Source organism: Phyllobates terribilis, unplaced genomic scaffold, assembly GCF_046119375.1.
Source record: "Phyllobates terribilis strain yellow unplaced genomic scaffold, ASM4611937v1 Scaffold_12__6_contigs__length_324123572, whole genome shotgun sequence".
Taxonomy (NCBI): domain Eukaryota; kingdom Metazoa; phylum Chordata; class Amphibia; order Anura; family Dendrobatidae; genus Phyllobates; species Phyllobates terribilis.
In genome coordinates, this window is record NW_027362772.1 from 50,084,716 (window position 1) to 50,104,281 (window position 19,566).

A 19,566-nucleotide genomic window follows, 5' to 3' on the forward strand; every position below is an offset into this window, starting at 1 on the left:
GGTCTAATATGGGGACTGTAATTATTCAGGGAATCTGGTCTATATTTGTTCAGGGAATCTGGTCTATATTTGTTCAGGGGGTCTTGTCTGGGGTCTATATTTGATCAGATGGTTGGGTTTGGGGACTGTAATTGTTTAGGGGTTTAGTCTGGGTTCTGTATTTGTTCAAAAGATTTTGTCTGGGGTATATATTTGTTCAGAGGGTCTGGTCTGAGTACTGTATTTAATCAGGGGTCTGGTCTTCTGGAGTCTATATTGGTTTGGAGTCTGGTATGGGGGCCACAACTGTTTACTGGTTGTGGTTTGGGGTCTGTAATCGTTTAGGAGTCCTAGTCTGGGGTCTGTATTTGGTCAAGGGTCTGGGCTCGGGTCTGTATTTGTTTAGAAGATCTTATCTGGGTACTGTAATTCTTCAGGGGTCTGTATTTGTTTAGAGGGTCTTGTCTCTGTAATGTATTAGTTCAGGCCTCTGGTCTGTGGTCTGTATTTGTTTAGAGGTTCTTATCTGGGTACTGTAATTGTTCAGGGTTCTGTATTTGTTTAGAGGGTCTTGTCTGGGCACTGTAATTGTTCAGGGGTCTGTATTTGGTTAGAGGGTCTTGTCTGGGTACTGTAATTGTTCAGGGGTCTGGTCTGTGGTCTGTATTTTTTTAAAGGTTCCTATCCAGGTACTGTAATTGTTCAGGAGAGCTGGTCTGGGATTTATATTTGATTCGCTGGTCGGGTGTATACTACTGTAATAGTATAGTGGGGTCTAGTCTGGGTTTTGTATATGTTTAGAGGATTGCATGGGGTCTATATTTGATCAGAGGGTCCGGTCTGAGGACTGTAATCAATCAAGAGCTCTGGTCTTGATTGCAGTTTTTGTGTCCTCGGGACAAGCTACCCTAGAACACAACAGTGGAGCAGGGACTCAACAGATCTCTGCTCCACCGTTCCATCAATGTAGTCTACTGGCTAGCTTATCCTTCTCTATTGTTATATGCAATCTACTCCAAGTTCACTAGATGGCGCTATCGACAACATCCTTTTTTTTAACAATTCTCTAGGAAAAAAAATCACTTTTTAGAAGACCAAATTTACAAAAAAAAAAAAACATTCATCAAAATCTGAAATGAGTTTAACAATTTTTTAAAATAAAACCAATTAAAAAGAAGTAAATGTAAAATCCCTTTAAATGTAAAATCCCTTTACATGTACAATCCCTTTAAATGTACAATCCCTTTAATTCTAGATCACTGGGTTCTGATAGATGCCGGATTATCAAACGTTCCGGATTAATGGACGGCCATAGAAAATTTGTATCACGCCCACTTGTAAAGGTAGGAACGCTTCTAGAAAAACACCCGAAATGAATATCGGCTATTAACCCTTTGATGTTTTGTACTGGGGCCGAAAATACGGTTGCGTGTACGAGCCCTTATTAGCAGACCATGACCGTGTAACAAGTGTATGACCCAGGGTATAGGATGCCCGGGTCCTGCTGCAGAGCATTGCTCCGCCGCCACCACCTCCAGCCTCCGGAACAGCTCGCGCATCCATTTATCACCTTCTATAACCACAACACAATAAACCTCAGTATTGCAACTGTTTTTTTTTTTTTTTGTGCCGCCTCCTTCTCCCCTCCCATCCCCTGCAGCTAAACAAATAAGATATATTACAGGGCGAATACACCAGAGTCAAGCGAGATAGAGGTAAAGCAAGAGCTGACGAGGCTGAGCTGAACCAGTTAAAAAGTTTTAAAAAGTTTAGGAAACTTTTGACCAGTTTCAAGATGAAGAAAAGTTAGAGCAGAAAAAAAAAGTTTAGAAAAGTTTTCAGAATTTTCCCAAACTTTTTTTGGGAAAAAAAATTTTTTGAAAGAGGAGGCAGGTAATAAGTGGTCGGAGTTCGGAGTCGACTTTCCCCTCCCTTTTTGCCAAGCGAGAACACAGGAAACTTGCGGTTTCCTTCGCTGTCTGTGGTAGCCGGACTGGGCCGGGGCTCAGGAGACGCTGCCAAGGCTGCACATGGGAAGGAGCGGCTGGCCTCTGTTTACAACATGCCTTCCTGCATCCCGAGGGAAAAGAGCCCGCGACAACATGCAGACCAAGGAGCTCATCGAGATCTCCATCCTCAGCTCCAAAGCCAAGGTGGACATCCTCCGGCAACCGGCCTCCGAGAACCTAAGGAAGCTGAAGAAGAGGAAAGTTCTGGTGGAGCAGAAGAAGAGGTTGTCCGCCTGGATCCTGTTCTTGGCGCTGCTGGGCATCGTGCTGATGGTCATCCATACCGAGTTGCTGCGCTTTGAAAACTGCCAGGTAAGAGAACGGTATCCCCTGATGAAGGAATGTTTCACCACAAGTCTGGCTGAACTTCTACAAAACTTTTGACAAGTCAGAAGTTTTGATCGGTCGAGAGCCATATGTCTCCTTGGCTGGTGGCACCGTCCACACTCGCTTGTCCTCTTATGGATCTGCAGAAAGCAGAAGTTTTGTTTTACCTTCTAAGTCACTTTATTAATGATTTTATGGAATTGTCTCATAAGCGATTCCCTAATATGATGTTATTACAGATACAGCTCCGTGAAGGGGCACATGAGCGACCAGCTGGGTACAGTATCCGGGATATTCCGTCTGGCCTCAAACTGCTCAGAGCAACTTTAATAACGATTTTATGGAATTGTCTTCTAAGCGATTTCCTAATTCGATGCTATTACGGGGTACAGATTTCTTAATATGATGTTACTATGATGGACAGAGAGAAGAGAGTCCAGCTGGATACAATATCCTATATTCTATGCATTCTGCCTAACCTAAAACTTCTCAGAGCAACTGTAATACTAATATTATGGAATTACCTTATAAGCGATTCCCTAACAAATGATGTAATTACAAGTACAGGTCGGTGAAATAGCACAGGAGCGGCCAGCGGCCAGCTGGGTAGGATATCCTTAATCCTGTGTTTTCTGTCTGACTTTAAACTGCTAAGAGAAACTTTTAATAACTTTATTATGGAATTGCCTTATAAGCGATTTCCTATTATGATGCTACTATGATGGACAGAGAGAAGAGCGGCCAGCTGGGCACAAGATCTTGTATTCTCTATATTCTGGCTTACTAAAATTGCTCAGAGCTATTTTAATAATGAAATTATAGAATTACCTTATATGCAATTTCTTAATATGATATTATGGGGAACAGATCCCTGGGGGGAAACGGGAGCGACCAGCTGGGTACAATATACTGGATTCTATCTATTCTGCCTTTCCTAATACTGCTCAGAGCAACTGTAATGCTAATATTATGGAGTTGTCTTATAAGCGATTGTCTGTGATGATGTTACTACATATACAGCTTACTGAAGAGGCACAGGAGCCACCAACTGGGACAATATCCTGTATAAACTGTTCTGAGCAAGTTTATTATGGAATTACCTTATAAGTAATTTCCTACAATGATATAATTGCTGGTACAGCTCCCCACAGGGAGACACAGCTGCCACCTGGGTGCGACATTTTGTATCCGGTGTTCTCTGTCTAACTTAAAACTTCTCAGGCCAACTTTACTAAAGATATTATGGAATTGCCTTATAAGCGATTTCCTTATATGATGTTATTACGGGTACAGCTCCCTATAGGGGCCCAGGAGCGGCCGGCTGAGTATGATGTTCTGGGCCCCGGGTGTTTTGTCTGTCTGATCAGAGCTGGGGATGAGCGGACCCGGGGATGTTCAGGATCGTCGGATTTGAGCAAAGTTTTGTCCAAAGTTTGGTTCAGGTTCCAGAACTGCCACCAATAGAAGCAACGGGGACCCGAACTTGGGTGCTGTAAAATGGCTGCAGTGAGGGCTAGGAGGCTGCAAAAGTCTCTGCTTTCTTACTTACTTTCTTTCTTTCTCTCTCTCTTTCTCCCATTCTCTCTTTCTCTCTCTCTGCCTTTCTCTTCCTTTCTTTCTTTCCTTTTTTCTTTGTCTCTTTCTCTCTCTATTCCTCTTCCTTTATCTCTCTCTATTTCTCTTCCTCCCTCTCTTTTTCTCTGTCTTTTTCTCCTTTTCTTTCTTTTTTTCTTCCTTTCTCTTTCTTTCTCTCACTCGTTCTCTCTCTCTCTCTTTCTCTCTCTTTTTCTTTTTTCTTTCTTTCTCTCTTTCTTTCTCTCTCTCCTTCTCTCGTTCTTTCTCTTTCTTTCTCTCTATTTCTTTCTCTCCTTCTCTCTTTCTCTTACTTTCTCTCCCTCCTTCTCTCTCTTTCTCTTTTTCTTTCTCTCTCTCCATCTCTTTCTTTCTCTCTTTCTTTCTCTCTCTCCTTCTCTCTCTTTCTCTTTCTTTCTCTCTCTCCTTCTCTCTCTTTCTCTTTCTTTCTCTCTCTCTCCTTCTCTTTCTCTCTCTCTTTCTTTCTCTCTCCTTCTCTTTCTTTTTCTCCTTTTCTCTTTTTTTCTCTCCTTCTCTTTCTTTCTTTCTCTCTCTTTCTTTCTCTCTTCTTTCTCTCTTTCTCTCTCTCCTTCTCTTTCTTCCTCTCCTTCTCTTTCTTCCTCTCGCTCTTTCTTTCTCTCCTTCTCTCTTTCTCTTTCTTTCTCTCTCTTTCTTTCTCTCTCCTTCTCTCTTTCTCTATTCTTTCTCTCTTTCTTTCTCTCTCCTCTCTTTCTTTCTCTCTCTCCTTCTCTTTCTTCCTCTCCTCTTTCTTCCTCTCGCTCTTTCTTTCTCTCCTTTTCTCTCTCTTTCTTTCTCTCTCTCCAGCCTCCAAACACTAAAACAGACTTCCAGGACACGTCCGTGTTCGGAGTTCAGCTCTGGTTCGATGCAAATCCCGGACTTTACAGTTCGAGTTCGCTCATCTCTATTCAGAGCCACTTTATGGATATTATGGAATTACCTTATAAGCGATTTCCTTAATGTTATTACGGGTACAGCTCCTTGTAGGGGACCAGAAATGACCAACTGGGTGCGATATCCTATATTCAGTGAATTCTGTCTAACCTGAGCAAATGTAATAATTATAATAAAATTATGGAATTGCCTTATAAGCAATTTCCCTCTATGATGGTCTTATGTGTAGAGATTCCTGAAGCGGTACAGGAGTAGACAATTGGGTTTCCTCTGTCTAACCGCAAACTGTTCGGAGCAATGTTAACAATGGTATTCCGGAATTGTCTTATAAGCAATTTACAATGTAAAAAAATAATTTTAAGGAATTGCCTTATAAGCAATTTGCCAACATGATGATATTAGGGGCACGAAGCAACGACGAGGTGAGTGTGATATTGTGGCAATACAATGGCTCCTGGCACATGGTAATCGCTGCTGCCTGCCGTGCATGGAGGAGGCTGCACACAAGCTGCTGGTAACGGAGCCTGGATTCTGATGCTGGATCCTGCAAGGAAATGACGCACAGCCCTGAATGCAATGAGCTTGTTTCCAGCGACGAGTTAATTTATTGAGGAATTGCTATTTAAGCGTTTTCCTTAGATAATAATCAGTTTTACTGAGTCTTTTTAGGACACTGTCATTATTTCAGCTGGTTGGTGTAGAGTCAGGTTATTCTTATGTCTTGCGAAAAGGTGAGAACGATGTAGCAGAGCAAAGGGGGAGACTAATCTGCAACCTAACGGATAGACTAAAAAACAGAGACTCTGGTGTAGTATAGATGAGTGTGTAATTTGGCAAAATGAGAAGAATCACTGAACGCAAGCTCAGCTCTGCTACATCAGTCTCTCGTCTCACTATTCCAGGTGTTTTTCCAGATACATCACTTTATACAGAACTATTCCGAAAGCCGCTGATTCCTCTGCTACAAAGCAAAAAAAAAAATGTGCCAAATGACAAACTTCAAAAAGACTTGCAGAGCCGATTCTTTTTGGAGTTTGTCATTCGGCACAACTCTAAAATTTTGTTTTTTTTTTTTTTGCTCTGTAGCAGAGGAATCAGTGGCGTTCTGTATAAAATGATGTATCTGGAAAGACACCTGGGATAGAGAGATGAGATACTGATGTAGCAGAGCCAAGCATGCGTTCAGTAATTTCTCTCACTTAGTCAAATCATAGAATCATAGAATCATAGAATCATAGAATGGTTGAGTTGGAAGGGACCTCCTGGGTCATCTGGTCCAACCCCCTGCTCAAAGCAGGATTCACTAGATCATCTCAGACAGATGTCTGTCCAGCCTCTGTTTGAAGACGTCCATTGAAGGGGAACTCACCACCTCTTGTGGCAGCCTGTTCCACTCATTAATCACCCTAACTGTAAAAAAGTTTTTTCTAATATCTAATCTGTGTCTCCTCCCATTTAGTTTCATCCCATTGCTTCTAGTCTTTCCTTGTGCAAATGAGAATAAAGATGATCCTTCTACAATGTGACAGCCCTTGACATATTTGTAGACAGCTATTAAGTCTCCTCTCAGTCTTCTTTTTTGCAAGCTAAACATTCCCAAATCCTGCAACCGTTCCTCATAGGACATGGTTTGCAGACCAGTCACCATTCTGGTCGCTCTTCTCTGAACTTGCTCCAGTTTGTCTATGTCTTTTTTAAAATGTGGTGCCCAAAACTGTACACAGTATTCCAAATCACACACTCGGCTCTGCTATACCAGATTTAAAGCCGCAAGCCGAGTCTTTATCTTTTAGCTTATCGGTTAGGTTACGCTTAGGTTTTAAATAAGTCTCTCGGCTCTGCTACATCGTCCTCATCTGACATAGCAGAGTTGAGTTTGCGTTCAGTAATGACACACTCGGCTCTGCTACACCAGATTTAAAGCCGCAAGCCGAGTCTCTATCTTTTAGCTTATCCGTTAGATTACGCTTAGGTTTCAGATAAGTCTCCCGTTAGTCTCTGCTACATCGTCCTCATCTGATGTAGTAGAGCTGAGCTTGCATTCAGTAATTTCTCTCACTTAGTCAAATGACACACTCGGCTCTGCTACACCAGATTTAAAGCAGAGAGAAAAAATAGTTTTGTTGCATTAGACTGTTGCATTCCTCTAACACAACAAGTTACAGAAGAAATGGCACAGTCGGCTCTGCTACATCTCTGTGTAAATCTGCCAGCTGTTAGTCATTGTTCTTGCTGATGGCGTCCTGACGTGCTGATTTTCTGCTCCTTCCGTCACGTTGTGTATCCTGACATTTCTTTCCAGTTTGTAGTTAGATATATTTTATGCTGCACGAGAGCTGCTAATACGCGTCTGTGCACATGGCACGCTGCGGGGTCTCAGGGGGACCCCTCTAAGGGTCACACAGTCTGGAATCACAACATCATTTCCTATGTTTCCAGCCTGTAACATTTTCAATACCGGGGACAAATCCTTATTTTATCTGCACAGAAATAATATTAATAATAATAATTAATAATAATAATATTTCCTCTGCAGATTTTTACCATTAAAAAAAATATATTTTATCTTTCTTTATCCTTACCCTCTTTTATTGTCTTTTTTTGCTTCACTGATGGCAAACGGAGATCTTAAAATGTAGAACTTTTGCAAAAAAAAAAAATAATAAATTAAGTTAAAATAAAATTCCCTTTAAAGTGTATCTAAAGTTTTACCAAAGTTTTGATATGTTGTCGCCCCCATTAAGTACTGATTAGCAGTAGGGGTCCGAATCCTGAGACCCCTCCCCCACCGATCGCTCAAATTAAGTATGGACTTTGCATAGAGCCCATACATCGCAATGTCCATGCTCTTGGGTGGGAGATCCATGGGGACCCCCTGACTTATCTGGTGGAGACTTTTTTGGTTACAGATCCATAGGCATATTCCATGGCTTCTTACAGGGGATCTCCAGAAGGTGGCGCTAGGGAGACAATCCTCTATATACAGGACAAGGCCTCATTTGCATAACTGTTTTCCCAGGGAGCATTGCCCGGTTGGCGGTCTCCACAAGGAAAGCATTACTCTATTTGTAATTCAGTGGTGCTGACGGGGGCAGTTTCTTCCCAAAGTCCAGTACAAAGGGTTCTGCTCCGCACGTTGTATGAACATGTCCTCTGCCCCAACCGGGCGTCTTAAAGGGGCACACAATAAAAGACGTCTGTCTGCCTGATGTATCTTCCTTGGAGAATCTGAATAGACTTGAGATAAAAGGAAGCGAATCCTGACTGCTAATTAGTAATGCAGTGCGGCCCAGCGGATCGGCAGAACCAGGCAGATTGTGGACGTGGGTGCCAAGATCTAAATCAGGCGATCAATAGCGGAGTATACAGAAACAGGCCGCGAGGAAAGCACTGGTACACAATCACCATTGTGCTGCTAGAGATCCTGCCATCAACTGACATCAGAAGGAGACGGCAGCGCAAGAGGTTGTGAGGCAGCTGCACAGTGTCCTATACACAGGGTGTACAATGGTGGGGATAACGGGGTGTACAGACATCAAGGACAGAACTGAAAACTACTGCATAAAAGCAGACACTATTCTGTAAATGACGACCTACTGTACTGATCCTGTGTCACTGCTAGAACCCTCCAGTTTGTTTTTTCCATCTTGTGTTTTGCGGTCATGTGACCATCTGCCTTTATATTCCAGCTCCGCCATTTTGGCTGTGCTGGACTTCAGTGTTGTTTGTGTGTCTATCTCTGTCAGTTCTTGGTCCTTCTGGGACCTCTAGTACCTTTTTGTCAGTTTTTCTTTTGTTTTTCTGCAACAACTTTCTCTGTTCAGGAGGTGTCCCATTTGTGTTCCAGTCCTTAGTTCTTTTAGGGATCCATTCCCTTTATTCCATAGGTCTTTGTTCAGACTAGCCGAGGACTAAGGCGGGTCTGTTCGCAAGGAACAGGCAGCCCGCTACATCGTAGGGATTCAGCTTAGTCTTACTGTAGGGACAGCTTTCCCCTTCTTTCCTTAGTACTTGTTGCAGATTATAACAGTCACATCCTGTATTATACTCCAGAGCTGCACTCACTATTCTGCTGGTGCAGTCACTGTGTACATACATTACATTACTGATCCTGAGTTACATCCTGTATTATACTCCAGAGCTGCACTCACTATTCTGCTGGTGCAGTCACTGTGTACATACATTACATTACTGATCCTGTACTGATCCTGAGTTACATCCTGTATTATACTCCAGAGCTGCACTCACTATTCTGCTGGTGCAGTCACTGTGTACATACATTACATTACTGATCCTGAGTTACATCCTGTATTATACTCCAGAGCTGCACTCACTATTCTCCTGCTGCAGTCACTGTGTACATACATTACATTACTGATCCTGTACTGATCCTGAGTTACATCCTGTATTATACTCCAGAGCTGCACTCACTATTCTGCTGGTGCAGTCACTGTGTACATACATTACATTACTGATCCTGAGTTACATCCTATATTATACTCCAGAGCTGCACTCACTATTCTGCTGGTGCAGTCACTGTGTACATACATTACTGATCCTGTACTGATCCTGAGTTACATCCTGTATTATACTCCAGAGCTGCACTCACTATACTGCTGGTGCAGTCACTGTGTACATACATTACATTACTGATCCTGTACTGATCCTGAGTTACATCCTGTATTATACCCCAGAGCTGCACTCACTATTCTGCTGGTGCAGTCACTGTGTACATACATTACATTACTGATCCTGTACTGATCCTGAGTTACATCCTGTATTATACTCCAGAGCTGCACTCACTATTCTGCTGGTGCAGTCACTGTGTACATACATTACATTACTGATCCTGAGTTACATCCTGTATTATACTCCAGAGCTGCACTCACTATTCTCCTGCTGCAGTCACTGTGTACATACATTACATTACTGATCCTGTACTGATCCTGAGTTACATCCTGTATTATACTCCAGAGCTGCACTCACTATTCTGCTGGTGCAGTCACTGTGTACATACATTACATTACTGATCCTGAGTTACATCCTATATTATACTCCAGAGCTGCACTCACTATTCTGCTGGTGCAGTCACTGTGTACATACATTACTGATCCTGTACTGATCCTGAGTTACATCCTGTATTATACTCCAGAGCTGCACTCACTATACTGCTGGTGCAGTCACTGTGTACATACATTACATTACTGATCCTGTACTGATCCTGAGTTACATCCTGTATTATACCCCAGAGCTGCACTCACTATTCTGCTGGTGCAGTCACTGTGTACATACATTACATTACTGATCCTGAGTTACATCCTGTATTATACTCCAGAGCTGCACTCACTATTCTGCTGGTGCAGTCACTGTGTACATACATTACATTACTGATCCTGTACTGATCCTGAGTTACATCCTGTATTATACTCCAGAGCTGCACTCACTATTCTGCTGGTGCAGTCACTGTGTACATACATTACATTACTGATCCTGAGTTACATCCTGTATTATACTCCAGAGCTGCACTCACTATACTGCTGGTGCAGTCACTGTGTACATACATTACATTACTGATCCTGAGTTACATCCTGTATTATACTCCAGAGCTGCACTCACTATTCTGCTGGTGCAGTCACTGTGTACATACATTACATTACTGATCCTGTACTGATCCTGAGTTACATCCTGTATTATACTCCAGAGCTGCACTCACTATTCTGCTGGTGCAGTCACTGTGTACATACATTACATTACTGATCCTGAGTTACATCCTGTATTATACTCCAGAGCTGCACTCACTATTCTCCTGCTGCAGTCACTGTGTACATACATTACATTACTGATCCTGTACTGATCCTGAGTTACATCCTGTATTATACTCCAGAGCTGCACTCACTATTCTGCTGGTGCAGTCACTGTGTACATACATTACATTACTGATCCTGAGTTACATCCTATATTATACTCCAGAGCTGCACTCACTATTCTGCTGGTGCAGTCACTGTGTACATACATTACTGATCCTGTACTGATCCTGAGTTACATCCTGTATTATACTCCAGAGCTGCACTCACTATACTGCTGGTGCAGTCACTGTGTACATACATTACATTACTGATCCTGTACTGATCCTGAGTTACATCCTGTATTATACCCCAGAGCTGCACTCACTATTCTGCTGGTGCAGTCACTGTGTACATACATTACATTACTGATCCTGAGTTACATCCTGTATTATACTCCAGAGCTGCACTCACTATTCTGCTGGTGCAGTCACTGTGTACATACATTACATTACTGATCCTGTACTGATCCTGAGTTACATCCTGTATTATACTCCAGAGCTGCACTCACTATTCTGCTGGTGCAGTCACTGTGTACATACATTACATTACTGATCCTGAGTTACATCCTGTATTATACTCCAGAGCTGCACTCACTATACTGCTGGTGCAGTCACTGTGTACATACATTACATTACTGATCCTGTACTGATCCTGAGTTACATCCTGTATTATACTCCAGAGCTGCACTCACTATTCTGCTGGTGCAGTTGACGCGCCCCTGGGCCTGTCTCGCGCTGCGTTGCGCACGCGGGAGCCTACCCGGAGCCGGATCAGTGGAGGGTTGTAGTCTCGTGGCGGTGACCCGGTCCGTGCCCAGAGAGTCAAACTAGACGGCAGTCTATTAGTAGTAAATAGTTGATGACTACGCCACCCGTTGAGTGCAGCCAGGAAGCTGCTGCTGCAGGGCAGACCGCTGAGGCCGGTGGTAGGATTGTGCAGCGTGATAGTATAACCCCCAACGGGAGGGGTATGGCCTCAGGGCAGCCGACGTGGATGATGGGGGTAGCAGGAACCACTCAGAGACGGTACGGTGTAGTTCAGGGTCTTTACTGGTAACAACGACAGACCCTCCCGGAGTACTTGCTAGCAAACGGGGCCTGGTCAGTCTTTGAGCAGATGGGATCTCCCCTGGCCAGGCGTAGTTGTAGGCCTCCCAAACTGACTGTACTCTTCTGGCTACCTTGCTAGAAGCTGATGTAAGTAGCCCACGTCCCTGAGTGTACCGTGTGGTGCTCACCCGTATGGCCGGTGACTCGGGGCCTTCTAATGGCTTCCGCTCCACGATGGCGGTGCTGGTCCCACGCGTGTGACCGTGCCTTCGGGCTTCTGGGCCAGAGGACCTGAAATCCCCTGCCTGACGGATTCTGCTGCTGGGTAGGAGTTAGTCCCCACAGCCTCGGACTCCGGGTCCGGTAAAGAATCTTCTTAGTCAGGGCGAGCTCTGCAGCTGCCAGCCTCTGACTCCTTGTAACTCTGCTGTTTCCTATGCTGCTTCTTGTCTCCACTCTCCTTGTCTGACTCACCCTGCCTCAGCCCCGGGTTTATACAGGGGAAGTTCTTCCCCTCCCAAGACTGGGCAGGAGGTGTGGCATGCACAGGATCCCTGACCAAAGGACCTCCCACCTGCTCTCAGACATAACATTACATTACTGTGGAAAACCAGACCCCTGGGGTGCCACATTCCCCCCTAGTGAAATTTAGTACTCCGGGACTAAACACATTTAGAAAAACATAACAAAGTATAACAATAACAATACTATAAGAAAAACACATAAGATGGTTACGGCGTGTCCGCAACCGGATGCAGTCTTTGAAGAAAAGCAAAGGTGTCCATTTCACCAACACAGGGAGACGTAACCAGGTAGGGGTCTGTCCTACCCCGAGTCCTTAACAGTCTCTAGTCCATCCTGGGTTACGCTCCAACTATATACAAGGATTCCCGGTAAATCCACCAAGGTTTCCTAAAAACAACTGGAAACACAAAATTATACACAAGCAACAATACACAGATAAACATAAATAAAACTATTTTTACACTTCAAATTCTCCAGCGTGCGGGTAACTGGCCTCTAGTGGCCCTAGTGGACCTACGGAGCTGACTGTCTGGCCCTGAACTACAGGGTGTAGGAGCTGTCAAGGGTAAACTGGGCAGCTGTCTACCGGCTCTTTGTCTCACTAGGGGTACGGCAGGCTCACTATAAGCAGAGGGTTGATTCTCCTGTTCTACTCGTGTGGAGTCTTCTGCCTCCTGGACCGGCTGTTCTTCCAGCTCTACCCGTTGCTCCGTAGGTTCTTGGGATGATGGTTGGAGGAAGGTGAGTACGGGTACCACAACTGCACCATTGACTTGAGTCCAGGACCGAGGGAAGTCCCCGAGCACGGTATTAACCATATCTTCCCTTTCTCCCACGGGTCGATGGTCTTCTTGTTCCTCTTCAGGGTTCCTCAGTTGTTCGGGACACTTCTTCAGGTGGTCCCGGGATACAATGGCTGTGGTTTCCCCTCCGTCTTTACTGATGGTACAGACCTTCGGGTTCTCGTGGCTTGAGGGCAGTACGGTGTACGGGTCCTTCTCCCACTGGTCATCCAACTTGTGGAGCCGTCTTTTCCTCTTCAAGACCTGCTCTCCGGGTACCAGGGGAACAGCGGGAGCATACTGGTTGTAAGTCTTCTCTTGTCTTTCCCTAGCCTGACAGAGACTTCGCTCCACGCTCTCTTGTACTCTCCGGTACTGCTGCTGCCTCTCTGTGTCCCAGTCTGTTTCTGGTGAAGTGTCCTCAGGTGTCAGGACTCCCATTTCCAGGTCAACAGGTAACTTACCAGGTCTCGCCCTCATTAGGTAAGCCGGGGTACAGTTGGTGGAACCTACCGGGATGTGGTTGTATAGGTCCACCAGATCGGGCAACTTCTCAGGCCACAGACTGCGTTCTTCCAGGGGCAATGTTTTTAGAAGATCCATTACCACCTGGTTCATTTTTTCACAAAGTCCATTAGTTTGCGGATGGTAGGGTGTCGTCCTTATCTTCCGGCAGCCATACAGATTGCAGAATTCCTGGAAGACCTCCGCTTCAAAGGCAGGTCCCTGGTCCGTCAGCACTTGGTCCGGGTACCCGTGTGGACGGCAGAAGTGCTGCTGGAAGGCTCTAGCTGCTGTTTGAGCCGTTAAGTCCTTGACGGGGACGACAACCAAGAACCGGGAGTAATGATCCACGATGGTTAACGCGTAGACGTAGCCACTTCTGCTTGGGGTCAGTTTTACATGATCCAAGGCTACCAGTTCCAACGGTTGCCGGGTGACGATGGACTGCAGGGGAGTCTTCTGGCTGGCCCGGTCCTTCCTTCTCAGATTGCACGGGCCACAGTCTCTGCACCACTTCTCGATGGTTCCCCTCATGCCTACCCAGTGGAACCGCTCGCGCAGCAGGAACTCCAGCTTTTTCCACCCGAAGTGTCCAGCTCCGTCGTGGTATGCCTCCATCACCATGGCTGCGTCTCTTCGTGGCACCACTACTTGCCAGAGTAGTTCATGCGTCCGGGAGTTGACCATTCTGCGGCACAACTTCCCCTTGTAAAGGAATAGTCGACTCTTCTCCGCCCATAGCTGTTTGGCTTCCTCCGGAGCGTCTGGTTCAAGGCGAGCCTCCGGCCGAGTCAGCATCTCCTTCACCAGTCGGACGGCAGGGTCGCTGTCTTGCGTTTCCGCCCAGTTGTAGTGGGGTAAGGGGTTCAACGTAGCAGCCTGCTTACCCCTTACCCGGTGGGAATACTGGATAGTCCCATGACGGTGGAACGCAGGGAGTTCAACTTCTTCCAGTCCCTCCGGATCTTCTCCTTCGTCCGGCAGGTTGGGCATCCTGGACAGGGCATCCGCGTTAGTATTGGAGCGTCCTGCCCGGTATTTGATTGTGAACTCGTAGTTGGACAGACGGGCCATCCACCTCTGCTCCAGGGCACCGAGTCTTGCCGTGTCCAGGTGTGTCAACGGGTTGTTATCCGTGTATACGGTGAACCGGGAAGAAGCGAGGTAATGCCTAAAGCGCTCGGTGACTGCCCATACCACGGCCAGGAACTCTAGCTTAAATGAGCTGTAATTCTCGGGGTTCCTTTCGGTGGGTCGCAGTTTTCGGCTGGCATAGGAGATTACTCGTTCTCTCCCCTGCTGAATCTGGGACAGTACGGCTCCTAGCCCGATGTTACTGGCGTCGGTGTAGAGGATGAAGGGCTGGCTATAGTCCGGGTACGCCAAGATTTCATCCCCCGTGAGGGCCATCTTCAGCTGGCGGAAGGACTCTTCTTCTAGCTCTTCCCATTTGAAGGGCGGCTTCTGGTTCTTGGCCTTTCGGGACTGGCCTATCAGGAGGTCCTGCATAGGCGCTGCCTTTTTGGTGAAACCGGGAATAAACCTTCGGTAGTAGCCTACCAACCCTAGGAACTGCCGCACTTCTTTTACGCTGGAGGGGCTTGGCCATCCCTTAATTGCGGTGATCTTATCGGGGTCGGGAGCCACTCCGTCAGCGCTCACCACGTGTCCCAGGTATTGCACCTTTGGTTTCAGGAGGTGACACTTGGAGGGTTTCACCTTTAGGCCGTAACTCGCCAGAGCTTCGAACACCTCCGCCAGGTGTTTCAGGTGGTCCTCATAAGTTTTGGAGTATACGATGACATCGTCCAGGTACAACAGGACCGTCTCGAAGTTTCTGTGGCCCAGACAGCACTCCATTAATCGTTGGAAGGTTCCTGGGGCGTTGCAGAGTCCAAACGGCATGCAGGTGAACTCGCTAAGTCCCATCGGGGTGGTGAATGCGGTCTTCTCCCGGTCCGCCTCTGCTACAGGAACCTGCCAGTACCCGCTAGTGAGATCCAAGGTAGAGAAGAAGTTAGCAGATCTTAAAGCAGCCAATGACTCCTCTATCCTTGGTAAGGGGTACGCATCCTTGTGTGTGATACGGTTGATTTTCCGGTAATCTACACACATCCTCATGGTGTTGTCTTTCTTTTTGACTAAAACTAGTGGGGCTGCCCAGGGGCTACAGCTATCCCGGATTACCCCAGCCTCCTTCATGTCTCTAAGCATCCCCTTGGCGTGTTGGTAATGTGCAGGGGGTACGGGTCGATACCTCTCTTTTATGGGAGGATGATCTCCCGTGGGGATGCGGTGTTCTACCCCCTTGACTCGCCCGAAGTCTAACGGGTGTTTACTAAACACTCTCTCATACTCTTGAACCACCCGATAGACTCCTTGTTTCTGATGTGAGGGAGTGGAATCAGTACCCAAATGTAGTTGCTGACACCAGCCCTCCATGTCTTTCTTAGAGCCGTTACCTTCCTCCGGGTGAGATGGAGGCAAGGGTTCCACAGATTGTATAGAATTTTGATTAGTGGTATATAATTTGGCTAGCGTGGCATACCGGGGCAGGTACACTTCCCTCTCCCCGATATTTATTATGCGAATAGGCACCCTCCCATGGCGTACATTGACCACCCCCCGTGCTGTCAAAATGGTGGGCCTACTGTCTGAGTAAACTGGTTCTACCATTGCCTGGTAATCTCTACCTCTCAGACCAATAGCTGCCCGGCACCAAATCATCATTTCACTTTTTGGGGGCATGGCAATAGGAAAAGGGTCACACATTCTTACGCTACCAATCTCACCGCCGGAGAGTTCCACTTGTTGCCGTTGCATCAGTGCCCGGATCTCTTTCTGGAGCACCCGCTGCTCGCCGGAGCTGGCGTTCTTGGCAACCTGCTGTAAAAGGAAAATCACCTCTGCAAGACAATTTTCAATTACGTTAGTTCCTAGAGTTATTTTTGGGTGACTCTCATGTTTATCAATATCTACAATGATCAGTCCCTGTGCGGCCAGTTCGACTCTACCGATTTTGAGGGTCACCTCTTTAAATCCGATCTGTGGCACGGGCTGGCCATTGCTGGCGATGATACTCAAGTCGTCGTCAGGGTAGCGGGTAATATCCGAGTCATTCCAGTACTGCTTGAAGAGCACGTACGGGATGGTGGTGACCTGTGACCCGGTATCCAGTAGGGCACTCATGGGAATGCCATCCAGTACCACAGGCAAGACTGGACGTCCTCCCACATATCTGTCGCGCCAGTTCGATGGGCCTGGTGATCTTTTTCCTGGGGGTTGGCCCTCTACCCCAGGTTGTGCCCGTTTAAAGAACAGTACCTTTCCATATGTCCGGGTTGATTGCAGCGGCGGCAGATGGGTCGTCCGTCCTCGCTGTATCGGTCACTGGGTCTTCCTCTGGCCGGTGGGGTCCTCCTTGGTCGACGCCACGGGATGTCCTCCGGTCCGGATGCCAGCTGGATCTTCCCTGGGGTGGAAACCTGTAAAGACTGCACAGTTCGGGTTAGCGCAGCAACGCTCTTAGCTAGCTCTTGGACCTGATGGTGTAGGTCTGGAGCCGGGTCATTGTCCAAAGCCTGCGCATCAGCTCCCACAGGCCCTGCCGACAAGGGCGCCGCCTCCTGGTGGTAAGTGATAGCTGGGCGCCTGTGGGTAACAACGCCACCCGGTGCTGGTTCTCGGAGCACCCGGATAGCTCTATCCTTGAACTGTGCAAAGTCCAGATGGGGATCCTGTAAGGCCATTGCCCGCAACTGGGTTCGGTGGGCATTGCAATATAAACCCTCTATAAATTGTTCAGTCAATAGCCTGTCCTCGTTTCCCACCCCATCAGGGTCGGTCTGCTTTATGGCCCTCAGGGCCTCTTGTAGGTTTAGTGCATAGTCCCTTATACTCTCATGCGCTCGCTGCTTGCACCCGTAGAATCTAAGCTTAATCTCGGCTGAGGTGCGGGTATCAAAGGTGTCCTTCAGCCGGGTTAGTATCCCTGCGACAGTCTTCCTCCCAGGTGGCCAGGATTTTACTTCCCTTTTGGCTGCCCCGGTTAGTTGGGCCACCAGGATGCTCACTTTTTGCTCTTCTGTGAGGGGGTACACCTGGAAGAGGCTATCCAGCTTTTCTCTAAAGTCATGCAGGGTATGTGACTCCCCTGAGTACTGGGGTAGCCAAGCTGCTCCCGGGATATAGGGCATGGTGAAGGGCATAACTGCAGCAGCGGTAGCGCTGGCGGGGGTTGAGGCAGTGAAGCTCTCCTCCGTATCCGACATCTTCCTCCCCCCTAGTGGACCGTGGCCTACCTTGCGATGATCCTCTTCCGTAGGCCACGGCTCCGCAGTGGATCGTCAGGGTTGAGGACCTTCCGTCGCGCTCCTGTGACGTCGGCGTCTGCTGGGCTCCTTCCAGGACCTTACGCAACGTCCGGACGTGAGGCGGGGCTTCAGTTCTCGCGCGCTTTCGGAGTCCACGCCCCTCTTCTTCCCGCGCGGCATCCTCAAGATGGCGTCCAATGGCGGGAAAACTCCACGGATGGCGGGAAGAAGGTCGAAGATGGCGCCGGATGGCGGGAAAACTTCGCGGATGGCGGGAAGAAGATAGAAGATGGCGCCGGATGGCGGGAAACCTTCACCACTGGTAAGTTTGAACAGTCTTTGCTTTTCAGGCACGCAGTACCCGGTGGTTGCGGGCACGAAATCCTGCCGACTACGCCAAAGTTGACGCGCCCCTGGGCCTGTCTCGCGCTGCGTTGCGCACGCGGGAGCCTACCCGGAGCCGGATCAGTGGAGGGTTGTAGTCTCGTGGCGGTGACCCGGTCCGTGCCCAGAGAGTCAAACTAGACGGCAGTCTATTAGTAGTAAATAGTTGATGACTACGCCACCCGTTGAGTGCAGCCAGGAAGCTGCTGCTGCAGGGCAGACCGCTGAGGCCGGTGGTAGGATTGTGCAGCGTGATAGTATAACCCCCAACGGGAGGGGTATGGCCTCAGGGCAGCCGACGTGGATGATGGGGGTAGCAGGAACCACTCAGAGACGGTACGGTGTAGTTCAGGGTCTTTACTGGTAACAACGACAGACCCTCCCGGAGTACTTGCTAGCAAACGGGGCCTGGTCAGTCTTTGAGCAGATGGGATCTCCCCTGGCCAGGCGTAGTTGTAGGCCTCCCAAACTGACTGTACTCTTCTGGCTACCTTGCTAGAAGCTGATGTAAGTAGCCCACGTCCCTGAGTGTACCGTGTGGTGCTCACCCGTATGGCCGGTGACTCGGGGCCTTCTAATGGCTTCCGCTCCACGATGGCGGTGCTGGTCCCACGCGTGTGACCGTGCCTTCGGGCTTCTGGGCCAGAGGACCTGAAATCCCCTGCCTGACGGATTCTGCTGCTGGGTAGGAGTTAGTCCCCACAGCCTCGGACTCCGGGTCCGGTAAAGAATCTTCTTAGTCAGGGCGAGCTCTGCAGCTGCCAGCCTCTGACTCCTTGTAACTCTGCTGTTTCCTATGCTGCTTCTTGTCTCCACTCTCCTTGTCTGACTCACCCTGCCTCAGCCCCGGGTTTATACAGGGGAAGTTCTTCCCCTCCCAAGACTGGGCAGGAGGTGTGGCATGCACAGGATCCCTGACCAAAGGACCTCCCACCTGCTCTCAGACATAACATTACATTACTGTGGAAAACCAGACCCCTGGGGTGCCACACAGTCACTGTGTACATACATTACATTACTGATCCTGAGTTACATCCTGTATTATACTCCAGAGCTGCACTCACTATTCTGCTGGTGCAGTCACTGTGTACATACATTACATTACTGATCCTGTACTGATCCTGAGTTACATCCTGTATTATACTCCAGAGCTGCACTCACTATTCTGCTGGTGCAGTCACTGTGTACATACATTACATTACTGATCCTGTACTGATCCTGAGTTACATCCTGTATTATACTCCAGAGCTGAACTCACTATACTGCTGGTGCAGTCACTGTGTACATACATTACATTACTGATCCTGTACTGATCCTGAGTTACATCCTGTATTATACTCCAGAGCTGCACTCACTATTCT

The 19,566-nt window shown here is 47.6% G+C and overlaps 1 protein-coding gene across 1 annotated transcript in view; it reads left to right on the plus strand.

Annotated features, from left to right (window-relative positions):
• Nucleotides 1–1,638: 1,638 nt before the first annotated feature.
• KCNN4 (potassium calcium-activated channel subfamily N member 4) overlaps nucleotides 1,639–19,566 on the plus strand; it is a 75,867-nt gene continuing 57,939 nt past the window's right edge. The window contains exon 1 of the mRNA XM_073655796.1: nucleotides 1,639–2,300. Within this exon, the coding sequence (XP_073511897.1) occupies nucleotides 2,010–2,300 (291 nt within the window). The 5' untranslated portion in view covers nucleotides 1,639–2,009. The remainder of the gene's footprint in view (nucleotides 2,301–19,566) is intronic.